Below are 14,538 nucleotides of genomic sequence, written 5' to 3'. Positions count from 1 at the left end.
GAAGATCTAGGGCTTGACTTACAGGGGACGATAATAGAGCGCCCACATATGGGATTTTTTCCAACATTGCAATCGGGAGTTGGAGAACCGGTCTATGGAGTAAATAAATCTGACTCTTCCTACCTGATATAGGAGGTGAAAAGAGGCTCTCTGATTAAATATAGATAAAGGAAAATAAATCTGCGGTTTCTTTCAATCAAGTCCAAGATGCCGTGTCCTAACTGATGTGCAATCCTATCTTCTTTTTCTCGCGCATCCTTCAAATAGTACGATATGGTTTCCATTGCGAAGGGGATAGTCCATGGGACCCACGACTTTTTACCAAATCGCCACAAAAGGATAATGGTCACCAATGGACGGAAAAGGTATAGGATTTCAGCAACAGAAAGCGGCTCTTTAGTGTACAAATTTTGGGCTATCAAATCTGAAATTGATGGGGTAGAAGAGACAATCGACTCTTCAAATGAAATTTTGGCCGGCTTATTTGCAGTTTCTGGAACAAAAAAATCAGAATGAGAAAGAAGAGTCGCCTTTCCTCTGCTTTCAGTAATCTTAAAGATATAAAGGCGAATGCATAACCTTACATGAGAAATGTAATTGGATTACTTGATCGACTCCAATAGCGATATAATGGAATATCTATTGCTGTTTGATAGCGGGAACTTTAAAAGCAAAATTTCAATTAACAACTGAAATTKCCGTATCGCAACGAGAACCTTTAAACAGGTTCTCAGAGAGCAAGAATGGGGCTCCTCTCTAATAAGCATGGAGAACCAGAATTTTTGCTTCACATTCAATTGCGAAATCTTAATGTTCGTCAGATCGGGAGACAATAGGTTGGTCCCTTTATAAGAAGAGTTGAATATATCAGAGTCAAAAGACTTAACTATGCAAATATAAAAACACATCAAGGCATACTTAGAATGGGGAGTAAAGTGGACAATGATGACACACGGGGCACATTATCATCAGACATTGAAAGTGAAATAGAGTGCAAATTTCATTAAATTTTAATTTTAGAAATGTGCGGCATTTTTTGCTACATTTCATGGAAAAGCCATGCAGTAAACGAGGCTATCATCTGCGATGCAAGGGAGACAATCAAGTCTAGAGGTATATTTTAAAGGCTACATACAACTTAGGAAATGATTATTATGGTGAACTTGATGTCTGTCAGCAAGATGACTTGCACCTTACAATGGGTGTGGCCGTTCTTCACATGCAGGGAGATTTTCTGACCTGCCAGCCGGCATCTGGAAAAGAGGGTATCCTCCTATGGAATGGCGAAATTTTCAATGGCGATATTGAGATTCCAGACGGAAAAAGCGACACAGAAGTGATTTCGCAATTTCTGGATTCACTCTCTGATGCAACCGATTTTTTATCTGAACTCCACGAGAAGCTGTTTTGTAGGATTGAAGGCCCATATTCGTTTATATATTACAAAAAATCTGCCCACAAGCTCTACTATTGCAAGGATATTTTTGGACGGAGAAGCCTATTGCGCTGTAATAGGGAAGATTCCATTTTGTTATGCTCCTCCATAATATCTGACCAAATAAGTCAACCGGAAGAAGTCGATGCAAACTTCATTTATGAGATAGACTTGAATACACGGAATGTTTGCCAGTATCACAGAAGCTGTCCCTTTCCCGTGTCCCCGAGTATTCAAACCTTTGCGCTCGAGTATTACGACAAAAAATGTTTAGAGCTTTTGGAAAATTCAATAAGAAGCCGGGTATCAAATAATCGAAAAGGGCAGGGGTCTACTGTTGCTATTCTTTTTTCTGGTGGTCTGGATTCGACCCTCTTGGCTCGCTTGTCGGATAAGGTACTTGACCCGGACGTATTGATCGAGCTGATTAATGTCTCTTTCATCCCATCAAATGGAAATGGCTTGCTTTCGGAAAAGGAAATTCCAGATAGGATTTCTGCAATCGAGTCATTCTCCGAACTTGAAAGGTTGTCCTGCTCGAGAAAATGGATTTTCTCTCCACTAAACGTTACCATAGAGGAGTACCAAAAAAATCGATCCAGGATTCGATCCCTAATTGCTCCCGCAAATACGGCAATGGACTTGTCGATAGCAGCGCCCTTTTGGGTTGCCTCTACGTGGCCATCGGTAGGCTTTCATCGCGTTTTATTGTTGTATGTAGAGATCAAGGATCCTGCTTGTGGGCTTTGGAGCCGATGAGCTGTTTGGGGGATATGCGCGATATAGATCAAAATTTGACCGGCATGGCTTGGAAGGGCTCTCTTCAGAGATCTCTCTCGATTTGAATAGAATGTGGCATCGAAATCTTGGCAGGGATGACAGGGTTCTTTCTGATGGCGGCAGAGAGGCTCGATACCCATTTTTGGATGAAAAATTGGTCCACTTTGTGCTTGGACAATGTCCAATTTCAGTTAGAATGGACCTTTCTCTTCCTCGCGGGCTTGGCGAAAAGGCAATGTTGCGGAGGATTGCAAAAGCGCTCGGCCTTTCCCATTGTGTCGACCTGCCCAAAAGAGCAGTGCAATTCGGAACTAGGTCCTCCAAAATGGAGGGTCCTGCAATCAAATGCGGAACCGATGTCATTTTTTAGTCGTCATTGATTGGCATATTTATTACAGCATTTTTGAGCAAAATTTTGAAAGTCCCATTAGGAAGTACGATCTAATGTATGCTGAAACCGAAGGAGAAGAAGGGGTTGATGCGGTCGAAAACGAAACGGCGTATTTGTGCAAATCGGCAAGATCCTACGGGTAAGGTTATCAATGCCTACGGTTTCAAACTTCTTTTGAAGCTCAGGGTTCGAGGTGAGCATGGTCAGCTGGCATTCGATATCTCTATCGAAAGACCTTTCTCCTAATAGGGTTAACTCGAAGCAAGATACCATAATTGGAAGAGCCAATTTGGGTGAGGAACACAGAGCCATTATGTGCGAGGAATATGCCCTTTGCATGGTATGTCCATCCCGGCCTTTGGTACTGGAGAAGCTCAAAATTTGAAATGTCCTTCTCTTTTAAATTGGAGGCAAACTGTTCATAGAGATTTTCATAAATATCTGGGATCAAGCTTTTTGGCCATTGCGCATTAAAGAAGCCCGAGCAAGATGGAGCAGCAGTGATTATGGAAGACAAATGGGGTATGGGTCTTGCTTTGGCATCTGCATTTGTGGGTGACAAGGGGGCCTGTGTCTTTGTAGCCTTCATGGGGTCTGGCGAAGAAAAATACTCCCCCGAAAAGTATCGTTGGATCACAGGAGCCAGATTGAAGTAGGCTGTTGACATGTGGATTTGAAGGCCCAGATTCCGAGCCATTCCGAGCAAGGTTGTTATAAGAGCCTCTTCATGTCGTATTCCTAGCCAAGACATTTGAAGAGACGGGAATAAATAGACTTTGTCGCCACGCGTTTCAAAAGCAGGCTTATTTTCGGAAGACTTTAACTGGAGCAGGTCCAAAAACTTATCTCTGATTTCCTTCCGTGGCGGGGGCATTTGGCATGTGGCTTCTATCACCAGGGTGGTAAGTTGTGAATAAAAGGATGCAAGGGGCTTGGCGTTTTTTATCAAAACATACCTATCTTTTCGGGTGGTGAAATATTCTTCCGAAAGGTTAGCTCCGGTTAGCAAAACGTTGTCATCGGACACAATGTATTTCATATGCTGGAGTCTGGAGATAGCCTCCGATTTTCTAAAGAACCTGCCCATCGATCTCGAAAAGAAAGATTCAGACACAACAATCGGGTGCACCTCTACTTGAAGATGCGGAAAGTCGTCCTTCAATGCCTCCAAGACGACCGTAGAGTTATCCAATGCTCGTGCAGAACGCGTGTCATCAACTAGGATCTTTAAAGTAAAATTTTCGTTTTCAGTGGTAGCAAGCTTTTCCCTCAATGCCGAGATTATTTGTTTGGACAAGTCATCGCCCTTAGTGGCGCTACACCCAATATAAAGCGACGAAATGTAAAGCTTGTCCTTTGATGATCGAATAAGATCGAGAATTGTGGAATGGAATTTCGAAGGAAGTTCGATAAATAATATGTCCTCTGTGGAATGTTCAAACGTCGGCGAGATGGCGGAGAGCACGCCGAAAAACTCGTCATACAGGGTCATAACTTGATTTCGCCGTTAGCTTCAAAACTGAAAATTAAAAATTATTTTATGTGCAATTTAAACATTGACGCACCAGGGGAAGATCCAATAGCATCGTTATGCATTTCGCTGCTCAAGTTGGTCGGGAAGGCTTCAACCATGTCTCGTTATGGACAGGGGCATTTTTCCATGCCCACACATAGGGTCTTTTTCCATGCCCACACATAGGGTCTTTTTCCATGCCCACACATAGGGTCATTTCTCACCGGAATCTGCAGAAGAATGCCCTTTGGGGGTCGCTGCTAAGATCAATTTTTGCAGCGTTATTTCTTCGGCTTGAAGCCTGGATAGTTGCTCCATAATCATGCATTGGGCATCAATCAACGCTTGCTCTGCTCTTCTCAGCTTTTGACCGATGGTGGCCTCAGACTGCGAAGTATGTGATGATGTCAAGTGTAAAAGACTTCTGTTGAGAGTTGCATGGTCATCAAATTTAAAAGGGCTTTCGTCCGATGCAAAAGAGCTGCGTTCACTTTGCGTGCTCAATTCTTCATCAGAAACGTACGTAGGCGAGTGGAGCTTAGGGTGCTTGTTCATTAATTTTAAAAATAAAATTACAATTCTCCTTTCAAGTGATCAGTGGGCTATGAATTTTATTGGATGAGCCAAATTCATTGTCGTTTATATGGCTCTGTGAATCTAAATTAGTTACATAGCTAATGGACCGATTGCTTGTTGTCTCAAACAGGCTTCCTGTGACATTAAGTAGAGAAAACGGCGCGTGGACGTACAAGCGGTCTTCGGGAGGGCTGGTTGCCGGTCTTGCTGGCATGAAAAAAATGACATCCTTCATCTGGATCGGATGGCCAGGTTTGTCGCACATAGACTTGATTTTTTTAGGCTTTGAAATCCCAGAAGAAGACCGTGATCAAATTGGCGAAACTCTGCTTTCCGAATACTCGGCAATTCCTGTATTTCTCCCCGACGAAATTTCAAATCCATTCTACAACACATTTGCAAACAGGTAAGATGTGCAGTTCATGATATCAAAACAGCATTTTGTGGCCGTTGTTCCATTATCTTCCTGTGGACATGAGCTTTGATGAATCTGCATGGGAGGCATATGTGAAGGCAAATTCTCTCTTTGCTGATGTAATTCTTAAAGAATGCAGGGATAATGACTTGGTTTGGATCCATGATTATCAGCTGATGACTCTTCCTCGTCTTCTTCGAATGAAGTTGGACCTTTCCGGCTTCAAAAATGTAAAAATTGGGTTTTTCCATCACATTCCCTTTCCCTCTTCTGAGGTGTTCAGGTAGCTCTTGATTTTGTAAATTTACAGAGTCTTGCCTGTTGGTGCTTGCATTTTGAAGGGAATCATAGCAGCCGATTTGATTGGCTTTCACACGTATGAATATGGAAGACACTTCCTATCAAGTTGCAATCGACTATTGTCGCTTGCAACATCGCCAACAATGGTCAGGGTCAGCGATGGCCACATTGCGCGAGTTGGAATATATCCGATTGGGATAGATCCGGATCCATTTATCGACGCACTTGACCTTCCTCCCATAAAATCGATCATGAAGAAGCTGAAATTAAAATACGGAGACCAGAAAATAATCTTAGGAGTAGATAGACTTGACTACATCAAAGGCATTCCTCACAAGCTTCTTGGATTTGAAATCTTTTTGCGTAATTATCCGCAATTCCGTGGAAAGGTAGATGATATGGCCTGCTTACCAACTTCAAGGTAACCTTGGTGCAGGTGGCTGTCCCAACCAGAGAGGATGTGGAAGAGTATCGAAATCTAATTGCATATACAAATGCATTGGTCGGACATATCAATGGAAAATATGGCTCAATTGACTACATGCCGCTACAATTTATCAACAATAGCGTTCCTTTTCAAGAGCTAGCTGCACTTTATGCAATTGCCGATGTGTGTCTCGTCACCTCGATACGAGATGGAATGAATTTGGTTTCGTATGAATTTGTTGCGGCTCAGCCCCATTCCAATCCCGGGGTGTTGATACTTTCCGAGTTTGCCGGTAGAAATGCCACTTTTGGGTTATTCTTTAGGTGCGGCTCAATCCTTCAATGGCGCGCTAATAATCAATCCATGGGATACCATAGGACTGGCAAAGACAATTGTCACGGCACTTGAAATGCCATTAGAAGCGAGAGAAACTGCACATCAATCCTTGTTCCGCTGGGTGACGAAATACACATCGGCCTATTGGGGAATGGGGTTTATCTCAGAACTATCTAGATGCACCCAAATAGAAGCCTCGGGAGCATCATCTGCTTCATCAATCACCATTGCTCCATCCTTTAGAGCCATGGGAACCCAAAAGGATATGCAAATAGCGTTCGTCGACTCTATCAAAAAACAAATGTCCCCCCAAAAGATCCCGAAAAATCAACTCGAGCTTCTGCTGGTTGATAAAGGTGGTAAGCTTCTGGAGCATAGACCCATTTTGGCAAAAGAAACCCCACGCCCACACATGATACATTTAATATCGTCTCTTGCATCGCTTCCAAACTTTTCAACATTTATCATGTCAGGTGGCGGAAGACCGTTCTCATTTTTGCTTGACTGGTTCGGCTCTACCGGAGCCGGGCTTGTAGATTCGGAGGGTGAATTTTATCAGCATCCGCATGCCTCCCCTAGCATTTCAAATCATGATGACAATTGAATAAAGTTACAACTAGACTTTGGTTCTCATTAGACCAGCGCTACTGAGCCCCTCCCCTAATCAGATAAACGGGCAGAATAAACAGAAGATGAAAAGAGTCGATGGACGTTCTTGAGACTAGCCAGGGCTGTGTCGCTGTATTTTCAATGGTTACTTGGACGATTGTGGGTAGAAATGACAACCCAGCTGGTCTCCTCATCCTCATCTGAGAGACTCTTATCGCAAAAAGAATCACTTTCTTCCTGTATTGAAGGATTGGATATGCCATTATCTGTAAAGGAAAGCTCCAATAGATCATTGTTTACTGAAGCAAGAATTTCCCCACAAGGATGTTGAGATGCATTGTTTTCTTCCCCATCGTCTTTGCCACCACCATCGTACTTCTGTGTAGACAAAAATACCTTAACGTCGTAAAAAGAAACTGAAGTAACTATTTTAGACAATAGGATGCTTGGCACTTTGGGAACAGTAGTAGGATAATCATCTGGAAATCCAAACCTAACAGATCCTCGTATAGAACAGTCTAACTCAATGGTTTGCAAATGGTAATTATTGGCGATGCGAATGGTCATTTCACGCTTGATTGGGCCAGCAGGTGGCAGATCAACCCACCTTTTGCGAGAAGTTGATGAAATATGCTCTGAAAAGATTCCTTCAATCATCAAAAGATATTCAAGACGCGAACGAGCCCAAGTAAACACATCCATAAGCATAGGCCATGCAATAAGAGCTGCATGTATTGAGAACTCATCATCTCTCCCGATATTTTGCGGGTTGCAGATATTTAGGGCCTCAGCAAAGGCAGAAAACCTCTGGGCATTTAAGCAGGCATCTGTGCATGAAATTGGAGTTGATTCTGAGCATGCGAATTCCTCCTTGTGTCGGCCACATGGGCATAAAATTGAAACGGTGGCATTACAGACACAACTACCTGGGTGTATTCCGCATACAAGTGCGCAAGGGTGGCCACATTGATTCAATTTTCGTTGGCATTTTTGGGGACATGGAGGACAATTCTCCACATCCCAATGGCAACGAGATGCACATGTGTGGGGACAATCAGGATATTGCTTATTACAGCGAAGACCACATCTGGCCATTGCCCCTGAAAACATACAGGGAACAGAATATGTAACGACTCGACCACATCCACATTTCGGAAATACCGGCATCGTGCAAGGGGGGCAGTCTCCGGAATAACAAGGATGGGGTATCGATGAGTGATCACAGGATTCCCGGGCTCGATTGCAAAGAAATTTGCAGGAGGGCGGTACCCAAGAGCACCCCAAGGGGCCCTCTACCTTTGTTTTACCACAAGGACAATTCCAGCCATCAGGAAATGAAGGACGTGGACAGGGACGGCAATTCGGCCTCTCAGGATGGCATCTTTCTAAACACCTATGCGAAGACTTGCCGCAGGCTAGTCGCTTATTGCAAATCTGAGTACAGCGGACATGATCCTCATCATTAATGCAGCACTTTTTGTCGCAAAGATGTTTAGAGCAGGAGGCAAAGCTCTTTCCGCAGGAATTATCGCATGTGATATTACTGGTATCAGTAGGTCGACGGACATATCCAAGCTCGGTTTTTTCAACCGTGGCACAGCCAACATTGATCACAAGAGATTCCTTTCCACATTTACAAGAAATTGAGTGTGGGTGTATAGGACCATAGAAGCAGCAAGCATCGGCAATTTTTGATGCACAGCTAACGGAAGGGGGGTGGCAAATAAGAATACATTGAGATTTTTCTTCTAGAAGATACTTTTTACATCGCTGTTGACATGACAATCGCCCAGCAGACGACGTGAGAATATCGAAAGCCCGATTACACCGAATATTTGGGGACGTTGTTAGCGAGGAACACTCGCATGAGATGGAAATAAGCTCGGGGCAAGCTTCACATTTTGAATGACACTTTGTAGATGGGCATCTGTGTGCATTTGTAAAGCAATTTGAATAAATGCGCGGGCATGCATCATTGCAGTACCATTCCTCTGGCGCAGATCCACATCTTCGTTGTCGTTGAGCAAGGTGGTGTGGAGGTCCTGTTGCACATGGCTCGGGAGATCCCATAAATGAGCACGGGGGGCATGGTCCTGAATGACATTGCAGGGGACATGGGTGGTGGCAACCGACTCGCATTGCATTGCAGGGTGCACCACACGAAAGAGACGAAGACGAGAGTTTTTTTTTCACAACGGATATTTCCTTTTTGCCACAATAGCACCTGGGAGACCCGTTTACATCTGCAGTAAAGTCGTAGGAGGTGCATCGACAATTAGGGCAAGAAAATTGGAATGAATGGCCAATCGTGGCAATCCCCCATGCCCTTAAACATTCTAAATGGAAAATCGATTTGCATCCTCGATAGCATGTCCAAATCGGTGCAATCTGGCCGTGCATTGCTATCTTTTCTGTGCAAATGGAGCATTCATGCTCAAAATGCCTTCTTTTGACAAGTACGAACTTGTTCTGCATGAAGTTTAAAAGACAAAAAATGCTAAATTTTATTTACAAAATGGCTCGTCGAATTGAAGAATCAAAATTCCTTAAAGTATTGAACAAAGCCCCTTGTTTTTCATCTTGTAGGGATTGTGGTGGTTCATGTCCTGTTCGATGAACGGGTCTGACTTTGAGGTGACGTTCTGCACAATATATTCACATACTGTAGATGCATGTTCTCGCGGAATGGAGTTTTCCTTCAATAAAAATTCCTTGAGCCACCCCACTCGTTTTAATTCAGCCTCTGCCATTGCTATTTTATAAAAAAATTGATTAAAAATTTAAATAAAACATCACTCAATGGCCAATGAAAATCCTTCCTTCAATGAGGATTCCCAGTTTCTTAAATATGACCGGCAAATAAGAATTTGGGGTATCGAAGCGCAGAGAAAAATATCTTTCACTAGGGTTCTTTTGATTGGCGCACTTTCGCCAACAGGAAACGAGGTGGCTAAGAATCTCATTCTTACAGGGATCTCCCACTTGTACATTTTGAGGGAGGATGACATGCCATCAGATTCGCATAAAGTTTCCTCGTTTTTCTTGCACTCGATGCCAGAAAATGATTTTATTGATAAATACGATTATTTGATCCGGCAAATTCAGCCATTAAATCCTTCAGTTTCGATTTCTGCCATCTCAGAGCACGAAGAGGCCGTTGGTGCCGTAGATTGCATAATCCACTGCAATAAGATTACCTCCAATGCGGCAAAAATACCGACTTTTGATTTTTCTCAAGTACTTTCCAGTTTACATTTACAAATAGGCGTGCAAATGGAACCGATTTTCCCGATCAAAATCGAATTGTGCCTTTTTCCATTTAAGCGTTTCGGGATCCATCGGATTCATATTTTCAGATGCTGGCGATCAATTCAAGTATCTTCAAACTTAAATTTATCCACTAGATACGGTAGTGACCAGGAGAGTATGCCATATAATCCAATTGATAAAGTAACGCCATCCCCTACGCTGGATGCAATTAGAAGGGAAAAGCTCTTGAAATTCTCAAACGATGCATTGAGTGCAGCGGTGGCCTCGGTTATTGGCGGTGCTGGAACGCAAGATATTCTACGTGTGATCTCGAAAAATGGCATCTCCACGCCTGGATTGTATATTTTTGACGGCGAGGATTTTTCAAATAAATTAATAAATTGACGCTTTATTTGGGCCCCAAATTGTTGTGGTCAACAACATTTGGAATACAGCAGCTTTTTGATGGAATAAGGTTTGATTGATCCGCTCTCCCAGCGATCAAAGCGAATTTTTGCCACAGGCGTGCCAAATTTTCAAAATGACTGACCGTGACACCGGTGGTGCCGTTCTGATCGTTGGTCTTGGCCTTGTTGGCACATTTACCGCCATTCTGCTCTCACAGCAGGGATATCAAGTCCGTTGTATTGAGAGGCGTTCCTTTTCCGAGACCCTATCTAGTATGGTCTTTTTTAACCTCTAGTTAACCGAACCTTGCTGCTTGCCGTTTCTCAGAGGGCAAGGGTGTCGCTTAGGTTAGTGCCTGGGTTGGAGGAGAAGGTCCTATCAATCTCACAACCGGTGTACGGCAGAATTCTTCATCAGCAAGCGCGCCCCAATAAGGTTGAGGTGTACGATGGGGGGGCTAAAAGCAAAGTACTTTTATACCTGCTTTATGGCCTAGTGTTTGTTCTTTGTGAGAAGAAGTGACCTTCAAAAGATATTTTTTGATGTGCTGCGCTGCTCGCAGCCCAAGTTGTGGACTGAAATTCAGTTCAATTGCTCGTTTTTTCGGTTTTCTGGACACTGCGCCATTCTTACAAGCTCCAGCCTTCAAATTCGGTATTCCCTGCTGATTGCATGCGATGGACATCACTCCTCGGTAAGAACGGCGCTGGGGATTCCAGTCCATCGGGTTTGCACCGGAATGCGATATCGGGAAATCCATATCATGGAGAAGGGCCCGATTTTGTCGAGTCGATACTTGCATTTCTGGCCAAACGCAAAGGAAAAATATCTGCTGATGGCCTTTGTGCATGACGAGGCACAACTGGAGCGAGAAAAAGAGGCTCAACATGGATTGCAGGGGATCAGCCTTACTCTTTTCCACGAAAATGCAGACCCATCCAGCATTCCCCACGAGTTGCAAAAACAGTCTGATTCTCAGTTATTAGAAACCGTGCTTGCAAAACAGGTGTACTCAGTTGAACAGAATGTCATACTTGTCGGTGATGCTGCCCACACGATGCTTCCGTTTTATGGACAGGGTCTCAACGCTGGCCTTGAAGATGTGCGGCTGTTATCTTTACTGCCATGCTGGACAAACGAGCATTTCCAGGAATATTCAACAAAGAGGGTTTCCGACTCAAAGGCAATTTGTGAGATGGCACGAAACCATGGCTCCAGAGTTTTGATGGCCCAACCAAGTTCGCTATTGTCGTCCCTAGAGTACTACCTTGTCTCCTTTCATCCCGAATATTCGTATTCCGGAATTAGGACCTTCATTTTGAGTTTGCAGGCGACGCTTATCATTAACATCTTGGTATTGATTTTTGGTATCATCATTTATTATGCAAAATTTATGTCCTGACGTTTTTCAACCTTCGCATTCGAAGTGCGAATTTTTTTCGTGATCAGGCGATTCAGCACAAATGCCAAGACACTAAACAGAAGAATGACCAAAATAAACATTGGAATAGAAATCCAATTTACAGAGACCTTACATTGATGACACCGCTCTCCATCGATGAAGCTATACATTCCACTGTCCACCGAAATAAACGTCGACACAAAAATAGAGGATATCGCGCTAAGGGGATAAAGAAAGATCTTGAAAAAAGAAATTGCAGATAGCACTTGTGAAGGAATTGGAGCGGCTCCCTCTGGACGTAGCGCAAGAAGAGGATGCTCTTTAGAGCGCAAAAGAGCATTCCACATCATGGTTTCTCGCTCGCTTTCGGCATCAATGGGGTCTGGAATCAGAGCTGTCCAACATGTAGGCGATATGGGATAATGAACATCTGATCCAGAAACCAGCAAAAAAGAAGAATTTATCAACGGCGAGGATAAAAGCGAGGCTTCCAACGTGTGGCCATTGATTGCTTCAAACCCATCGACCTTGATTGATGAAATAAACTGATCGAGGGTGGGGTGGTACGGGAGCGTCTTTTCCATCGAACCTTGCCGCTCATATTTTGTAGACCATGAGAAATGGTTCAGAATCACGAGGGACCCCGGAAGCTGGGCATGGATTCTCTCAACAAATGCCATCAGTTCATTGACAGATGGTTTGGGAATGGTCAATGCACCAGATGGGGCAATGCTTTCTTGCTTTTCAAATGCTCGTAAATCGACATCGGATATTGACGGAGGAATGAGGATGTTCATATGTGCAGCACACGACGAATATTCCATGCCGGCAAACACGACAACGGAGAGATTTCTGTTACGAACAAACTCCCTGCCACTGATTCCACCTTCAAATGTATTGTGATCCGTAATGGCAATCGCATCATATCGACCACACTTTGTGGCCCATTCAAGCAATTGGGGGACACTCATTTGCCCATCTGAAGCTAGCGTATGAGCATGGCCGTCAAAGAGGAAGAATTTTTGATCTTCATCAAGCCTTCCGTCATTTTGCGGAGTTTCTCTGTTAAATAAGGAAAAAGGGTTGAAAAATAGCCGTGTAGATTCCAAAGGCTCGGCTTGGTAAGTTGAAAAGTCCCAATTTCCACCGCGAGAATCTGAAAAGAGCAAAGATGCCAAAAAGGAAACTCCAAGGACTATGCAGATCGTGATAAAGATGGCGAGCAAAAAAATCAAAAAAGGTTGTGTCCTTTGCGACAATTTCGGCGAGCTTCTGTCGTTTAGCATCACTTAAAATCAGCAAAAGCAATCAGAATGTTTTAAACATTGGGACTGTGGCATTTTAAATGTTGACAGTTGATTATTTGAAACCAGGGACATAACTGCTTATAAGCCAAACAACACAGACGGAAAGAGGCACAGTGTCAACCTCAATAGGCTTCCCGAAATTTTGAATTTGCTACTATGCATCTGCATTAAAACACATGCTAGAAAACTCGAGCTAAAGGCATAGGTGGCAATTTGGATTTGGGTGGAAACCCCAATTTGGACTGTGTAAAGGGTATTAAAAATTAAGCCCGTCTTAAACTTAAATCTCATTAAAATTGTGTCGTGAAGCTCCGAAATTAGTCATTACATTGATTTGATCAATTAATTGAGTCATCTGCGGGGTAACGTGGTATCGCTGAGTGTAGCATAAATAGGATTATTTTGCCACATCCATTTATGGATTTGCGTTTGTTACCTTTGTTATTTCTCCTTTGTTTACCATTTTCCCTTGTAATTTCGGTCGCTCCTAAGGAACCTAGCTTACTAGGTTCGAAATACATAGGTCACGAATCTTTTGACTCTTCTAATCCCTCTAAGTCGTCTTTTCCAATCCTTAATGGGATTCCCGCAGCATATCATATACAATCCGAAAAAATGGATATTACGCCATTGGAAAAGATCGAAATTGTTCCTGACTTTCTCAAACAGGCATATAAAACACATGGGAAAGCTCCTTTTATGTCTTTTGTCAATTCACACAGAATTATCAGCTTTGAAGAGACTTATCAATTTTCTCTTGATTTAGCGTAAGTCTTAAAGACATCTAAGTAGCTTAGTTTGAAACTTCAAAGTCTGGGTATTAAGAAGAATTCGATGATTGGAATATACGCTGGTAATTCTCCAGATTGGGTCATTGCAGAATTTGCTATTCTTATGTTAGGGTATTGTTACTAAATTTATTTCGACTTTAGCTGCATCGTGGTTCCATTTTATTCGGAAAAATACGAAATTTTTTTTAACTTGGCTAAATTTTATGAGATTGAATTTTTATTTATCTCAAAGAATAATGTAAGATTTTATTTGTGAAATATCTATTTATTAGTATGATTTTCTTATGAGTAATTATGACCTTGAAGCTCAAAGGAACTTTGAAAGCCACTTTAGGCATATCATACTTATGGATGATAATAATTCCCAAAAGCCAAAAAAGGCATCTAAATATACATCAGTTCAAATTGAATATGATCTAGATGATATTTATGTTCTAAACACAAATACTGAAAAATTTCATGGTTTTACTGGCGGCGAGAACGATCCATACTTTTTTGACTTTGAAAATATTTTACCTATTGGAACTTTAGAAGCTAAACTGGCTAATATTGATACTTCAGTCGAACCATCGGATGTGTATTTGAACATAAATATCATC

At 42.6% G+C, this 14,538-nt stretch overlaps 10 protein-coding genes across 10 annotated transcripts; 6 read left to right on the top strand and 4 right to left on the bottom strand.

Annotated features, from left to right (window-relative positions):
• Nucleotides 1–1,198: 1,198 nt before the first annotated feature.
• DI09_118p100 (uncharacterized protein) lies at nucleotides 1,199–2,585 on the top strand (the record flags this gene model as incomplete). The annotated part of the gene is made up of 2 exons (XM_013383997.1): nucleotides 1,199–2,148; nucleotides 2,222–2,585. The coding sequence occupies 2 exons, from the start codon at nucleotides 1,199–1,201 to the stop codon at nucleotides 2,583–2,585; spliced, it is 1,314 nt and encodes a 437-aa protein (XP_013239451.1).
• A 74-nt stretch (nucleotides 2,586–2,659) lies between these two features.
• Nucleotides 2,660–3,262, top strand: DI09_118p90 (uncharacterized protein; the record flags this gene model as incomplete). The annotated part of the gene is made up of 3 exons (XM_013383996.1): nucleotides 2,660–2,745; nucleotides 2,787–2,946; nucleotides 3,059–3,262. The coding sequence occupies 3 exons, from the start codon at nucleotides 2,660–2,662 to the stop codon at nucleotides 3,260–3,262; spliced, it is 450 nt and encodes a 149-aa protein (XP_013239450.1).
• On the bottom strand, nucleotides 2,830–4,238 carry DI09_118p80 (uncharacterized protein; the record flags this gene model as incomplete). The annotated part of the gene is made up of 2 exons (XM_013383995.1): nucleotides 2,830–4,100; nucleotides 4,172–4,238. The coding sequence occupies 2 exons, from the start codon at nucleotides 4,236–4,238 to the stop codon at nucleotides 2,830–2,832; spliced, it is 1,338 nt and encodes a 445-aa protein (XP_013239449.1).
• A 94-nt stretch (nucleotides 4,239–4,332) lies between these two features.
• Nucleotides 4,333–4,674, bottom strand: DI09_118p70 (uncharacterized protein; the record flags this gene model as incomplete). Its single annotated transcript, XM_013383994.1, has 1 exon — nucleotides 4,333–4,674. The coding sequence occupies one exon, from the start codon at nucleotides 4,672–4,674 to the stop codon at nucleotides 4,333–4,335; it is 342 nt and encodes a 113-aa protein (XP_013239448.1).
• A 122-nt stretch (nucleotides 4,675–4,796) lies between these two features.
• On the top strand, nucleotides 4,797–6,777 carry DI09_118p60 (uncharacterized protein; the record flags this gene model as incomplete). The annotated part of the gene is made up of 5 exons (XM_013383993.1): nucleotides 4,797–5,101; nucleotides 5,133–5,393; nucleotides 5,421–5,799; nucleotides 5,847–6,129; nucleotides 6,161–6,777. 5 exons carry the CDS (start codon nucleotides 4,797–4,799, stop codon nucleotides 6,775–6,777), a joined length of 1,845 nt encoding a protein of 614 aa, XP_013239447.1.
• Nucleotides 6,778–6,920: 143 nt separating this feature from the next.
• Nucleotides 6,921–9,182, bottom strand: DI09_118p50 (uncharacterized protein; the record flags this gene model as incomplete). The annotated part of the gene is made up of 1 exon (XM_013383992.1): nucleotides 6,921–9,182. One exon carries the CDS (start codon nucleotides 9,180–9,182, stop codon nucleotides 6,921–6,923), a length of 2,262 nt encoding a protein of 753 aa, XP_013239446.1.
• A 399-nt stretch (nucleotides 9,183–9,581) lies between these two features.
• On the top strand, nucleotides 9,582–10,436 carry DI09_118p40 (uncharacterized protein; the record flags this gene model as incomplete). Its single annotated transcript, XM_013383991.1, has 1 exon — nucleotides 9,582–10,436. The coding sequence occupies one exon, from the start codon at nucleotides 9,582–9,584 to the stop codon at nucleotides 10,434–10,436; it is 855 nt and encodes a 284-aa protein (XP_013239445.1).
• A 136-nt stretch (nucleotides 10,437–10,572) lies between these two features.
• On the top strand, nucleotides 10,573–11,841 carry DI09_118p30 (uncharacterized protein; the record flags this gene model as incomplete). The annotated part of the gene is made up of 3 exons (XM_013383990.1): nucleotides 10,573–10,711; nucleotides 10,792–10,882; nucleotides 10,956–11,841. 3 exons carry the CDS (start codon nucleotides 10,573–10,575, stop codon nucleotides 11,839–11,841), a joined length of 1,116 nt encoding a protein of 371 aa, XP_013239444.1.
• A 52-nt stretch (nucleotides 11,842–11,893) lies between these two features.
• On the bottom strand, nucleotides 11,894–13,127 carry DI09_118p20 (uncharacterized protein; the record flags this gene model as incomplete). Its single annotated transcript, XM_013383989.1, has 2 exons — nucleotides 11,894–11,913; nucleotides 11,975–13,127. 2 exons carry the CDS (start codon nucleotides 13,125–13,127, stop codon nucleotides 11,894–11,896), a joined length of 1,173 nt encoding a protein of 390 aa, XP_013239443.1.
• A 438-nt stretch (nucleotides 13,128–13,565) lies between these two features.
• On the top strand, nucleotides 13,566–14,514 carry DI09_118p10 (uncharacterized protein; the record flags this gene model as incomplete). Its single annotated transcript, XM_013383988.1, has 3 exons — nucleotides 13,566–13,915; nucleotides 13,961–14,018; nucleotides 14,212–14,514. Coding segments are annotated over 3 exons (711 nt in total), but the record flags the coding sequence as incomplete, so codon positions are not given.
• Between the last annotated feature and the right edge of the window lie 24 nt (nucleotides 14,515–14,538).

This window comes from Mitosporidium daphniae (genome assembly GCF_000760515.2).
Source record: "Mitosporidium daphniae strain UGP3 chromosome Unknown contig-118, whole genome shotgun sequence".
In the NCBI taxonomy this organism is placed as follows: domain Eukaryota; kingdom Fungi; phylum Microsporidia; genus Mitosporidium; species Mitosporidium daphniae.
This window is presented reverse-complemented; position numbering and strand designations above follow the sequence as displayed.